The 13,942-nt window shown below is 46.7% G+C and overlaps 2 protein-coding genes across 7 annotated transcripts in view; one reads left to right on the top strand and one right to left on the bottom strand.

The window, feature by feature from the left end:
* The window catches only part of GNAL (G protein subunit alpha L), a 105,298-nt gene extending 96,059 nt beyond the window's left edge, over positions 1-9,239 (top strand). The window contains exons 11-12 of the mRNA XM_077778087.1: positions 672-739; positions 5,310-9,239. Of these exons, the coding sequence (XP_077634213.1) occupies positions 672-739; positions 5,310-5,456 (215 nt within the window). The 3' untranslated portion in view covers positions 5,457-9,239. The remainder of the gene's footprint in view (positions 1-671; positions 740-5,309) is intronic.
* Positions 7,830-13,942, bottom strand: part of MPPE1 (metallophosphoesterase 1) — a 52,887-nt gene continuing 46,774 nt past the window's right edge. For 4 of the 6 annotated variants that reach the window (XM_077778081.1, XM_077778086.1, XM_077778082.1 and 1 more), the window contains 7 exons: positions 13,180-13,283; positions 12,460-12,534; positions 10,490-10,598; positions 10,283-10,351; positions 10,075-10,197; positions 9,230-9,370; positions 7,830-8,248 (listed from right to left, as the gene is read on the bottom strand). In XM_077778081.1, coding sequence (XP_077634207.1) covers positions 8,075-8,248; positions 9,230-9,370; positions 10,075-10,197; positions 10,283-10,351; positions 10,490-10,598; positions 12,460-12,534; positions 13,180-13,283 — 795 coding nt within the window. In that variant the 3' untranslated portion in view covers positions 7,830-8,074. The remainder of the gene's footprint in view (positions 8,249-9,229; positions 9,371-10,074; positions 10,198-10,282; positions 10,352-10,489; positions 10,599-12,459; positions 12,535-13,179; positions 13,284-13,942) is intronic. The other 2 variants (XM_077778084.1, XM_077778085.1) reach the window with 2 other exon arrangements.

Raw genomic sequence — 13,942 nt, 5'->3', positions numbered from 1 at the left:
TGTGCTTTTCTCTCGGCCTGCTCCTCCCTCCCCTCTGCACTGAGCCCACTCAGGCATCTGCCCTGGGCCAAGCAGATCAGGACAGACTCAGCACCTGTAGAATTCCCCATCACCTGTTCAGCACGAGTAATCATATAATCCTAGTAGTTGCAAGAGAGAAGGAAAACAGCGGTGAGACCATGCAGGGAAGCCCAGATTTTAGGAACTTGGAATCGCATGGGAGAAGAATCAGGTTACTACAGTCAATTTCATATAAGGGCTCCAAGCGCCTGAGTCTGTGGTAGGAACAGTGAAGGGCAGGCCTCCCCAGGTACTAGGCTAAGAGAATGCAGACCACATGAGCACAACTACTGCTAAAACCACAGCCGCTGGAATCTTCTCTCTCCAGGGAGCTCTGAAGGCGTTGGCCGCTGTAGGGTTGGTTAGCATTCAGTGACATGCTTTCATTTTATCTCAGTGGGAGTCATCCCTCATCACCAGAAACAAAACCAAAACTTTTATCACCTACTAAATGAGAGAAATGAAATTACATTTTAGCTTTTTACCTTGCTCTACGTGTCTTTTAGTGCTGGGCGTGTACGGCAGCCCTACTTTGTAATTCCTCTATTTCCCATAGAGTTGTAGCTTTGTTTCTCATCACTTCAACAAAATTCCACTTGTAATTTTTACAGCAACACCAGATGCAGGAGAAGATCCCAAGGTTACACGAGCCAAGTTCTTTATCCGAGACCTGTTTTTGGTAAGCAGTTTTCTTCTTCGTTCTCCTACCACCTTAGAGTTATATTGTTCTTTAAAATTTGCGTATCACTTACCCTTTCATGATCTGATTTAATCTCCCCCCAAACTATGAGAGATGAGGAAAGGCATTATTACTTCATCTCACCACTGAGCGTACTGAGGTTCAGAGAAGTTGGGCTTCTCACCTCAGGTCACACAGCGCCCAAGCAAAAACAAGGAGCACAGCACAAAGCCCCAGAGAATGCACTGAGGCCAGCCAGACTGTGGCACTTGTGTTTTCCTAAAAGGAAAGAGACCTTTAGCAGAGTCTGAAATAGCAGTACCCATACTGGGTGTCCCTCCCCCTCCATTCACTCACCACCAAGAGGCTAATTTAGACAAATTCAGATCTCACTCTTTTTTTTTAACTTTTTATTTTGAGATGATTTCAAATTTACATCAAAAGTGAAAGCATTATGCAGTTAACTCCCAGACACTCTTCACCCAACACATACATATTCCCTTGAATAACCTGCCCTGTGTAGCGCCTGTGAGTTTTTACTAGCTTGACATGGCAGCCGAGGACGTTTTCCCAGTAGTGACCAAACAGCACTGGACACGTGGAGTGTGTGCTTCTGGAGAGGTGAGAATCAGCCCGGTCTGCAGAAGGGATGTTCCCACAGTCCGTCTCACATCTCTATGGGGATCAGGTGCCTTCCTGACTCCCCAGGCGAACCTCTTTGTCTTCTTCCCACCGCGGCCCCCCATTGGTTGCCCGCTGAAATCCTACACTGAGTGAGAAAGTAACAAAGATAAGAAATCAAGTCCCCAGAGTGAGTTCTGAGGAGCAGTGCTTCCCAGGAGGTGGGCAGGTGGCATGGGGAAAGGGCCCTGCGGTGAGTAAATCTGGGAAATAAATAAAGCGAGACAGATTTCTCCATTGCCAGACTTTCCAGAACCTTTGCGATGCCGGTGTGCCTTGTAAATCTCTTCAATGAGGTAAATCGGTTTGCAGTTTATCACAGGCTCCCTTTTTGAGGAGCATCTTGCAAGACCATAAGATATAAAGACACATACAGGGGCGCCCGGGTGGCTTAGTCGGTTAAGCGTCCGACTTTTGCTCAGGTCATGATCTCGCGGCTCGTGGGTTCGAGCCCCGCGTCGGGCTCTGTGCTGACTGCCAGCTCAGAGCCTGGAGCGTGTTTCAGAGTCTGTGACTCCCTCTCTCTCTGACCCTCCCCTGTTCATGCTCTCTCTCTCTCCTAGAAATAAATAAATAAAACATTAAAAAAAAAGATATAAAGACACATACAAAGCTCTCCTAATGAGGGGCACATGGGTGGCTCAGTCGGTTGGGTATCCGACTTCGGCTCAGGTCATGATCTTGCAGTTTGTGGGTTCGAACCCCACGTCGGGCTCTGTTAGCTGTGCTGACAGCTCGGAGCCTGGAGCCTGCTTCAGATTCTGTATCTCCCTCTCTCTTTGCCCGCTCATGCTCTGTCTCTGTCTCAAAATTTTTTTTAAAAAGCTGTCCTAATGAGAACTAAAAGTTAACTAAGTGTGCTTATGAGGCATTTAAAGATTAGAAACAGAGCTCCTCCCTCCCAAATGAATGGCCATGTCACCACCACTTGATGTTGGAAAGAAACCTTTTATTCTCTAACAGTGGGCAAAATCTGGCTTGTATGCAGTTTGCAAGTCAGGGAAATAAAAGCCGGGGGGTTATTGACTTAGGGTTTTTTTATGGTGGAATTTGCCTGGGCCAGTGAGTGGGAGGAGGTTTTGAGTTGGAAGCCCTAACCCCAGACTTAGACGACAGCAGGGGCAGGTTACAGAAACGGTTATTTAACCGCATCGAATCTGGACAGGAGCAGACTCAGGAGAAACAATAACTTTGGGGACAGAGGGCCCCAAGACGGGGTGGGGAATTAAGGCCATACATGGAGACGGAGAGGTCTGTGGGGGGACCTGGCCTTGAGGAAATAAGGGTGAGCTTGGAGAGAAGGGCAAGGGCATAATGAGAAGGACCCCTCTGTAAGAAAGGGCCACATGCTGTCTGAGCATTCTCCTTAAATGTCATCACCTGAGGAGGGTAGTGACCACCAGGTTTGTCCCCGTCAGGGTCACTTCCTCCCATGACGGGGAGAAACTCAAATCGTCCCCAGAGCAGGAGAAACTCAGAACGTAGGGGGCCGGGAGCCAGGAGCTCGGAGGGCCAGGTGGTCAGCCCCCCGTGTTCCCCTAGTCACCACCATCAAGCGGTCCTGTCCCTCACACTGGCAACCCCTGCAAGCCCACACCCAGAGCTGGGCCAGAGAGTCCTCCAGGGCAAGCGTCACCGAGCCTTTTAAAGCAGAAGGTGGCAAGCATGAGGTCACCACCCTGTGCCCTGATGCCTTAGGCATCTGTTAGAAGCCTGCATGCTTTAACCAGGCTTCTCTTCCTGGTATTGTATGAGCTCCCCTCTGATTTCTTTAACCTTGAACATCATCTCCTGAGAGAGGACCTCAGAGATGGGCAGGAGCCAGGGGACCCAGTCAAGCACGGTCTGGAAATGCCTAGTTTTCCTTGACAGGCTTATTGCTGTCATTTAAAATGGAAATCAGTGTGTTTGGAGACAAGCAAACTGCCACAACCTTTGTAATGACTCTGCCTGACATTTTTGTTGCCCCAGGCAGGGACAGACTGCTCAGTCATTACAGAAAAAAGCCCGTTTCTCATCTGCCCACTCCGTGTGTGTGGCGGCTCTTCCACCCCATGCTTTAGGGCTACAAAGATACTACCCTACACCTTCCAGTGTCCTTAAGTTGTTTAAAAATTGTAATTGCTCAAGAGAAGCCTAACTATTGCTAAAAATAAGTCTGTGCTTCCAGGAGGAGTTTCATAACCTGATGAACAGCTTTACTCCAGCCCAGCAGGGGTCTCATCTTGATTCCCAAGATGCTTTGCATGAAAGGGCGTGGATGGGGGACGAGGAGGCTGTCCAGGGATCCCTGTGGGCGCCTATGGGAAGAAAGCTCCATGTGATCCCTGCATTCACCCACTGGGGAGGCCATAACACAGCACCACCGACTGGGGGCTTATACATTATTTTCTCACTGTTCTGGAGGCTAGAAGTTGAGATCAAGGTGTCCACATGGTTGGTTTCTCCTGAGGCCTCTCTCCTTGACTTGTAGATGTTCACCTTCTCATTGTGTCTTCTCATTGTGTTGCCACATGGCCTTTCCTGTGTGTGTGTGTGTGTGTGTGTGTGTGTGTGTGTGTCCCAATCTCCTCTCTTCCTATGAGGACACCAGCCTTACTGGGTTTGGGCCCACCCATGTGACCACATTTTAACTTTAATTACCTCTTTTTTTTTGTAATATTCATTTTTGAGAGAGAGAGAGAGCGAGCAAGTGGGAGAGGGGCAGAAAGAGGGAGATAACAGAATCTGAAGCAGGCCCCAGGCTCTCAGGTGTCACCATAGAGCCCGATGCAGGGCTCGAACCCACGAACCGCAAGATCATGGCCTGAGCCATAGTCAGACGCTTAACCGACTGAGCCACCCAGGTGCCCCTTAATTACCTCTTTAAAAAGAGATCCTGGGGTGCCTGCGTGGCTTAGTCGGTTAAGCGTCCGACTTTCGCTTAGGTCATGATCTCGCGGTTCGTGGGTTCGAGCCCCGCGTCGGGCCCTGTGCTGACTGCCAGCTCAGAGCCTGGAGCCTGTTTCAGTCTGTGATGCCCTCTCTCTCTTACCCTCCCCTGCTCACGCTGTGTCTCTCTCTCTCTCTCCTAGAAATAAATAAAACATTTAAAATTAATTAATTAATTAATTAATTAAAAAAAAGAGATCCTGTCTCCAAATACAGTTACACTCAGAGGTGCTGCGGGTTAGGGCTTCACCACAGGAATTGGTGGGGGAGGACACCAGCCCATGGCAGCCTCTCTCCACACTGCCCCACTTAGGTTCCCAGTGCACATGTGCATATCCCTCCAAGATGTGCTCCTGAATCCTCATCAGTCATGCTTTTCCTCCTCTGGGAGAAAGCCCATGGAGCCCCCCACTGCTAACCCAGGGACACCCCAGGAAATGCTCAAGTTGTATGTGGAGAAGGGCGCAGCAGGACTGATGTGCCATCCACACGGAACCACTAGTCATATGTGGATATTTAAACGTAAACTAATTAAAGTTAAATAAAACTAAAAATCCAGTCTCTGTTGCATCAGCTAGTGATAGTGGCTCCCATACGAGCAGGGGAAATATAGAATATTTCCATTAGCGCAGAAAGTTCCATTGGACAGCGCTGGTTTGGGACTGACACTCATTTCTAGAAAATTCTACCCTGATTTCTCTGAGAGACTGTCGTTTAAATATATATCCTGTCTCGACTGAACACTAAGCGTCTGTGGCCGGAGACAAGTGTGACATTCTTTGAGTTTCCAGCAGGCTGTTCAGTATTTAAACAGTCACAACCCCAGCTCCTCTTGTCTTTGATCAAAGTATTGGCTGAATTCTTCTCCAAGAATTAATGGAGTGGCAGCAGTGTTCCCATGTACCCCTGGGCGTGGTGGCCAGGGTCCCACAGCATAGATGGCCTTTTTTTTTTCCAGAGGATCAGCACAGCGACAGGGGACGGCAAACATTACTGTTACCCACACTTCACCTGTGCCGTGGACACCGAGAACATTCGCAGGGTGTTCAATGACTGCCGCGACATCATCCAGAGGATGCACCTCAAACAGTACGAACTCTTGTGAGGCAGCCCTGGGGCAGGTGGGCATGCCTTCTGGCACCTTCTCTCCGCCTGCCTCTCCTCCCTTGGCCACCCTACCAGGTGGAGCATTTATTCCAGGATTATCTGTCAGCCCCAAGCCATGGTAGAAAGTAGGGAGTTCCCGGCTTCATCTGGCTGCCGCCCTGTCCCGTTCTGTGTTGGCTCCTGTGTGACCACCAAGCCTCTGGCTACCTCTGTTCCCCCTCAGGTTTGGTTTGTAGCTTTTGTCTTCACTGGACACAACCTTCCATGGCCTCCCCACCCCCACCAACTTGTGTCACTGCAGACCACTCTCACTTGGGTGACGCTGCAGTGAAACCCCTCTGGGTGAGGCTCCCTTTTAGACATCCATTCAGTGATGGGGGAGAAATGGCGCTTTTTTTCTGAATTATCCAGAATGATCACAGTGGCAGGGGTACAATGCGGTGAGCCACATGCTTTGTGATTCCAGCTTTATGAAGCTGCAGGTGGGCAAGTGGCCGCCTCTTCTGAGCTTCACTGGCCCAAGGGCGAAGCTAGACCTCAAGTCACAGGGTGGAGAGAAACCCCTTTTCAGTCAGATTTGAGTTGCTGCCAACCTCAGGCATTAGGTTAGACCTACTGTGTGCAGAAAACCTACCACATTCACCACTGCAAAGTGTGTCCTGTCTACACACGATTCTCTACAGTTTGATATGCTTGGACAAGAGTCTCCCCTCATATATTCTTGTTGTTGTTTTATTGCTGGTTTATTACAACTGTACAGACCACAAAATGTACTATTATTTTATATAATTACTTAAACACCCTTGTAGATTTTTGTGCCTTGATGATGCTCTATGTGTAAAAGAAATGTGTTTTTATCGTGCCGAACAGCTAAATGTCAACATTACCTGCTGCTTGCTCTACAAAAGAAAGTGGTATGTGTAGAATTTAGGATATTCTTCAGGTTAGTGCTTTTAAAAATCCTTGATTAAATATATATATACACACATATATGTATAAATTACCCACATTAATCATTCACATCTTACAAATAATATTGTACCAACGTCACAAGTTTTTCAGGAATCAAGGATTTTTTTTCTCCAGACAATATGTCTTTTGATTATTTTCCTATCTGAAGACTTTCTACAAGTTCCCTGAGTGGAAATAGTTCAACCATCCCCTCTAAAGTTTTCGAACCACTTCCTTGGGCCACAGCTCACAGCTTCCAGGGTAAACAAAGAGCAGGAAGATGACAAAGGGGTGTCAATGTTTGTGTCCAGCCTAAGAGAGTCCAAGGATGGCATCTCCGTTTGCCTGCTCTTGAGAAGAAACAGTACACAACCTTTAGGTGGAATACAAAGTCAAAATACATGGCTATTTCTCATACTTGAAAGGTTTGTAAACATGGCCTCCAAAGTTACAGTACAATAGCTAGAAGGCAAAAATCACTGTAGCGGTGATGCTTCATATTCTATCCACAGCCACAGCTTTGAGGGTAGTCATCTTGGGCATGAGAAAATCCGCAAAGATGTCCAAATATTTCAACGATACAAATCCAGAGGGAACAGCCTTGCTGACATGACTTCATTTCCTTTAGTCTTTAGTATTTTAAAGTTTACTCCATAAGTAAGCATTTTGTAATCGTTTATAAATGCATCTAGACTTAAATACTACTTTTCCATGAAAGAAAGGGTAACCTTGTCGACCATTAGTAGAAGAAGCACATCATTTATGTCAGCATCCCTAAATTCCTGTACCTCTCTTCCCTGTTTCGTAAAACCCTGATCTGAAATGAGATGCATGAAGTGGAAACTATTGTGTTTCCATTGCACTTTCCATGTAAAATGTGAACTGAAGAGCCACACCCCCCATAGGCACAAAAAGCAAAGCTGCATATTGTTATATACATGATCTCTCGGCAGTAACTCAACTCCCTCTTCAAACACATAGCCAAACTTAGAGAGAAGAACACATTTAACCTGGCTTAAAATGATTAAAACATATTTATTTTTAAGTACCAAAAGCCACTTCCTGCTCTTTGTCAAGTTTCTTTTGATCTGATCACGGGCAGGCATTAAATTCAGATTTAACAGCATGGCCTGCTGGAGAGAAAATTACAGTCCGCTAAAAATCTGATTCCATTATGAGCAACGAAGTACAAAAGTCTGTGAAAACAATACATTCCTGCTTGTGGCATCTGTAGTTTCATTTTAAGTGTACAGCTTTATAATACACAGGAGTCTGAGGCCCACATCGTAGGGCGACAGAAGCAAGCCCGGTGTTTGTGTGCACAGAATCCCAGGTGCCGGCTCCATCTCGGGGAAGGAAGGACAACGTAGTGCATGCGAGTGAGACTTTAACAGCCTTTACATATTGTACAGACACAATCTTTGGTTATACATATATTTGATAAAATGAGAAAACAGACTTGTTGTAGAGTACGTGTTCTGTTTTTATAGCATGAGAACAGTACAATCAACTATTTATCCTGCAGGAATTCGCATCCGTGATTTACAGTTTCTGTGATGGGTGTAAAGACCGCCTACTTGGACCCCTTCTCCCGTGAGCACTACCCAGAGTTCCGTTCCCTTGGCTTTGTTATTTGTTAAGAAGTGCGAAAACGTCTTCTGCTCTTTACGTTGTCTTCAGTTTTCTGAGCAGGTTCCAACCAAAGAGAAAAGGCGAGGCTAGGAGCTTAAAGTGGACTAACACGAGGAACCCAGCTGTGACACAGTACGTGGCCAGGACGGTGTTCTCGCAGGGGAGGAAGCACTTGGCGAGGGCGTACTCTGTGGGGGTCAAACTGCCCTGGGAAGTGAGAATATTAAAGCCGTGGTGAGAGCCCTGCTACAGCACCAACACACCAGTCTTAGACACGACAGAGGAGGGGCAGCCTCCTTGACCTCCAGGCGAGGCCAGGAAGTGGCTCTCCTCCCCTGAGACCAAGGGGCACAGCCTCCACTAGCCACACACCCACCACAGGCACCAGTCGGAGACACGGAGTGGAGGCTCCCAGTGTGCAGACCAGAGCTGGCCTCTCCACTGAAACTAGCCCCCGGCAGAGCGGGTTCCCCTAAGTGCAGTGGACATTCATAATGAAGATGCAAGAGGCACGGAGATGAACATCAGCGGTCATTGAGAAACGAGGGGCACAAGCCCATTTCTCATGGCGCTTGATGCTAACATAAGCAACCTATTACCCAGAAACGCATGCACCGGAAATGCATCTCAATGGGTTTTTCTGTAGACATCTTTGCTACACAGAGTGGCACTGGGGAACGGTTTCATTTACTTTGAATTTGAAAACATTCCCCATCTCTTCATGAAGTAAAAGTACCTGACATAAAAGCATTATGACCTGGGTAAAATAAACACCAGATGGCCACTAACTGAGAGATCTTGAATCAGTCAACTTACAAGAGCCGTGGCCTTTTTCTGGCATGTCTGGAACATAAGACATGGCTAATGAAGACATGATCCTGTTTCCTTAGAAAATTAAAAACACAGAGCCTCAGATCTGAGATCAGTGCTGTCTCTGGAGACGAGACACTTTGTAAGATGCTCCCCCCACCCCCAACCCCTCCAGGAGCAACGCCGAGTTTATTTGTCCCCAGGGAGGTGTTTAGATAGGGGTCAGTGTATGAAACTAAGCGCGCGTGTGGAGCAGGGGAAGTTTGTATTTACAGCTTTTGTATGTGTTTACGGATCGCAGCAATTAAATAGTTGATTACTGTGTTGATTTCAATACTTATATGAAAGCTTTCAGATGAAAATAAACGTCCACATTACCATGATGAAACTGGGGTTGTTTCTGTTCCTCCAACTGAAGGATGGCACGCTGATCTCGAGGGTCCCCATCCCGTGGAGCACCTCGCAGGCGCTGTGCGTGTGGCCGCTCAGCACCAGGCGCGGCCGGAGCCACCAGAGCAGCTGCCGCACCCGGGGGACAGCAACAGGTGGTTAGTGGTCGGACGGGGCCCACTGGGGCCCGTATTTGTTAAGTTAAACATGAAATCCCTACTTGGNATCTATCTTCTCCCAGATTCTATATTTTTATAAATTTTTTTGATAAATATATTTGTCTTTTGTTACATGGTAGAGCATATCATGCATTATACAAATATGTATTTATATGATATAAATATTTATATGGTATAAATATTTGTATTTTTATAAAATAATATTTATATTTTTATAAAATAATATAAAATATTTTTATATATGATTATAATTTAAATATTTATATGACAATGTATTTATAAAATAATACAAAAATATGTATATGTATATATTATAATTATGTTATAATTTAAATATATTACATAAATACAAATTTGTATAATATATAAATACATATAAGTAAGCACATCTAAAGTAAGTCCCTCAAATTAACTCTAAGTTCCATTCACATTTCAAAATACATTTAAATTTTGGTGAAAACTTGGAAGAGAGAATAGCTGAGGATGTCCTTAACTTGATACTAGGCAACAGACGTACTGAGGGAGGTGCGGGAGGGACAAAAAGGTGATGGGAAAAGCTGATGTTGGCCAAGCCTTGCCCTCCTCCCTCAGGGGGCTAACTGGGACAGCTGTCTGTCTGTCTGTCTGTTGGGGGGCATTGGGCCCACCGCAAACCTTTTGTGAGGCCTCCCGGGAAAGCGCGTCGTATCTCTCCTTAAAGGGGATGCCCCGCTCTTCCAGAGGTGCGGCGTCCACCCCAGAACAATTAGCATCGCTTCTCCGGTAAAGGGGGAAATGCTGCCAGGATTTAGAGACGGTTAGATGTGACCAGGAGGCCCTGGGTGGCCCACCAGATACGCGGAGCCGCGTTCTCCCCTCTCACCTGCAGAAGGACCGGGGCTGACGCGGGCAGCGGCTGCTCATGTCCGCACCGGCTGGAGCGATGTTCCTGCTGGTGAGAAATCAGTCAGCATCCTCGGAGCGGTGGGAAGGGAAGAGGGAACTGCGAGGTGGCCAAGACAGAGTGCAGCGACCACGTCTGCAGAAGATGCCAGAACAGAAGCACCTGTGCATTCAGATGGTCTCCTACCTCTCGGGAGCAATTCAGTTTGCGAGAAATTTCGATGAGTTCAGCTTCTGCTTCAGAGCAAATGTTGCAGCCGTCCCCTTCCAGGGCGACGCTGTTGACCATCACAAAACTGAGACAGAGGGAGCAAGCAGAGTCAGGGCCACGGGGCTTCCCGTGCACTGTCTTCTAGCAATGCCGTTCCCATGAAGCAAAAGGAAGGCACCCACAGTGTGAAAAAACATGCCTCAGAACAGCTTTAAATCTCAACTCGACTAATCTATGTTTTTAGGTACGAGTCAATGTTAAGAAAACAAAACAGCATTATACTGGGAGTGGAGTCTAAGACATAAGAGGATTTTTAACCTTGAACTTGTCAGAAATCCCAGATCACACAAACTCTGAGGTCAGACTACCACTGAGCCTCATGTCTGGCCACGTGTCCTCTGTGCGTCAGCTGAAAAGACAGGGATATAATAGCACACCCACGCCACTGACTCATGGTAAGGACTGCATGAAATGCTACGACCAAGCCTGCCACTAGGAAGTACTGGGTAGGTGTTAGATACTGTTGTTATTACATAAAGTGAACCATAGGCAACATTCGCTAGCATCTGCACACTCAGCAAACAAGGCAGGGTAGGGAGGGGGTCTGCAGGTCAGAGCTAACCGGTATGGATAATCCCAAACCAGGGTGATGATAAAGTCAATTATGGTTGCCCTTTACAACCTCTTTACCTTAATTATACTTTTATAGATTCCCATTAAATATGCTTTTATCTCCCACACGCATACCAACCGGGCATGAAGAAGGCACCCGGCGTAAGTCTGTTTGAAACGTAAAGAATTTTAGCGAGAAGGAGCTGACTAACCAAATGATCTGAAATATGGTCAGTGCACTTAAAGTTTCCTAAACTCTACTCCTAGGGAAAAAGAATTACAAGTATGTCAAGTCTTCATATGACTCAGGAAAGGAAGCTACTAGAAACTCAGTCTTACAGGCAAAGGGAGGGAAAGAGCGAGCATTTGTAGAGAAACCCTGACCTGGTCTCTGGGAGCGTCAGAGACCATGTCTTGAGACGGGCCCAGTGAGCTGCCACGGCCAAAGCCATGAGTGCTAGACACCCATGGGGGCCATGACCTAAAGAGGAAGAGCCTTCCTCTCCCACCTTTTCTTTCTCCACTAGGTCTGCAACTAGAACAACATGTATGGTCTCCTCTACTGTGCTGCAGACACACACACGGACCTGACAGGGTCCAGACACGGCACAAAGATGGCCCCACAGAAGGGGAGCTGGTGCTCATTCGTGGTCAAACAAAAGGGCTGGGATGCTTTCATCCACAGACCAAGGCCGATGGGAGTGGGGGCAGGGAGCACAGCTACACAGCACAGTGGGACACACCTGCCCCCAACCCTGGGACAGCATAACCTCGACAGTATCCTTTACAAAGGGAAACAGGTGCATTTTGAACAAATAAAATATACTCCTTTACAAAGTGGCCTGATGGAATCTCTATCAGCCAGAGACACCGGACACAGGAAGACAATGGCCTCAAGTGGCTGGGCAAAGTCAGAGGCTGGCTGGTCCGCCAGGCTGCTGACTCTGACGGTCACCATCAGAGAGGATGAGGCCTGTGGCACCTTCATCAGAAGCTGTAAACCAGGACATACAGAGCTGGGTATGACCCAGGAAGACAGTGCCTTAAAAAATTAAGTTTCCAAGGAATGAAGGGCTTCTTAAGAACTTACAAGTAGGGATGCCTGGGTGGCTCAGTCAGTTAAGCCTCCTTCAGCTCAGGTCATGATCTCACAGTTCGTGGGTTCTAGCCTTGCGTCAGGCTCTATACTGACAGCTCAGAGCCTGGAGCCTGCTTCAGATTCTGTGTCTCCCCTTCTCTCTCTGCCCCTCCCCTGCTCCTGCTCTGTCTCTGTCTGCCTCTCAAAAATAAATAAGCGTTAAAAAAATTTTTTTTAATTCACAGATAATACTCACTTAATTCCTTTCCAAGAAAACAGCCTTTCAGCATTGAAAACTTTCTCAAATCGTTTTACTTTGTATGTGCTCATCCTGCATTCAATTGTAAAAAGGAACATTTTTCAGAGCAAGCCAAAGATGGACCTCTTCAGACTTAGCATAAACACAGGAAACAACTCAGGACTTGAGTTCTGGACTAGCTTTGTGAGGTGAGAGCTCCAGCTGGCCCCGGCTATCAGGTGCAAATCTCAGCTCCACCACTGAGTGACTCTAAGGACTACAGCAAATGCCTTAGTCCCCAGAGCCTCAGTTTCCCCACTGGCACGATGGTTAAAATAGCAGGATCATTGGAAAGAGTAAATGAGTTAAGATAGGGAAGTAAAGCACTTAAAACAGGCTGGCATATCGTAAGCACAACATAAATGCTATTTACAAAAGTCGAAATGGTCTTGTTTTTGGAGTCCCAAAGAAAATAATTGGTCATTAAATGTAAGTTTCGACTTAGAATCACCCAAGGGCACATACAAATCATTTACTCAGGGGAGATTTGTTAAGGGTGTACACGTGCCAAGGCAAAAATCTTTGCCCTTGTGGAGTTTATGCACCAGGGCTTACATCTTTCAAGGACAGCAAATGTCCCCCACACGGCACAGGTAAGGCTTCCTCCAGAATGGCAGCGGGTTTAGAGTCATAGTTAACGATGGCCCTCGGGGTGCAATGCTTCACTGAACTACTTACTGATAGTGGAAGCCAATGTCATGGTTACCAACAACCACCTTCAACAGCACCTGACGTGGGTGTCTGAATATTTTCTGAAACCGCTCCACATCATCCGCCCAGGCCTGTGGAAAAAACAAGTCACTGCTGAGAGCTAGAGAACCCTCCCTTCCCCTGTGGCTAAAAACATGGGCTCTGTATTCTGAACGTAAGAAGTTAATTCCCCTGTCCAAATCAGATGCTCATGGAGCTAATGTAGAACTTAGAATTTCCAATTCTATGTCATACTTCTTTTTCCAAGACTTAATATTTTATTTAATCGGATGCCAACTTGTAATTAAATGATATTCCCCCAGGAGCGCTTGGGAGGCTCGATTGGTTATGCATCCAACTTTGGCTCAGGTCATGATCTCATGGTTCGTGAGTTTGAGCCCCATGTCAGGCTCTGTGCTGACAGCTCAGAGCTTCAGACTCTCTCTCTCTGCCCCTCCCCTGCTCGATCGCACTCTCTCTCAAAAATAAACAAACACTGAAAATTTTTTAAATGATATTCCCCTGTATTAAAATATTAGATGGCAATCCTCAAAAATATTTGATTCATACATCCATTGTTTTAAGACCCCCTGAAAAGATCCCCTGAAGCCCATGCATCGACTCCAGGCTGCTAATCACTCCAGATCTGGACATACTATAAGAAGAGGCTCTTAGGAAATGTCAGGTAAATCCATGTGTCTCAACCAAGACAAGGATGAGAACACCGTTCTTCTTAGCATTTTCCTGTGGC

Source organism: Crocuta crocuta, unplaced genomic scaffold, assembly GCF_008692635.1.
Source record: "Crocuta crocuta isolate KB4526 unplaced genomic scaffold, BGI_CrCroc_1.0 scaffold26, whole genome shotgun sequence".
In the NCBI taxonomy this organism is placed as follows: Eukaryota; Metazoa; Chordata; class Mammalia; order Carnivora; family Hyaenidae; genus Crocuta; species Crocuta crocuta.
This window is presented reverse-complemented; position numbering and strand designations above follow the sequence as displayed.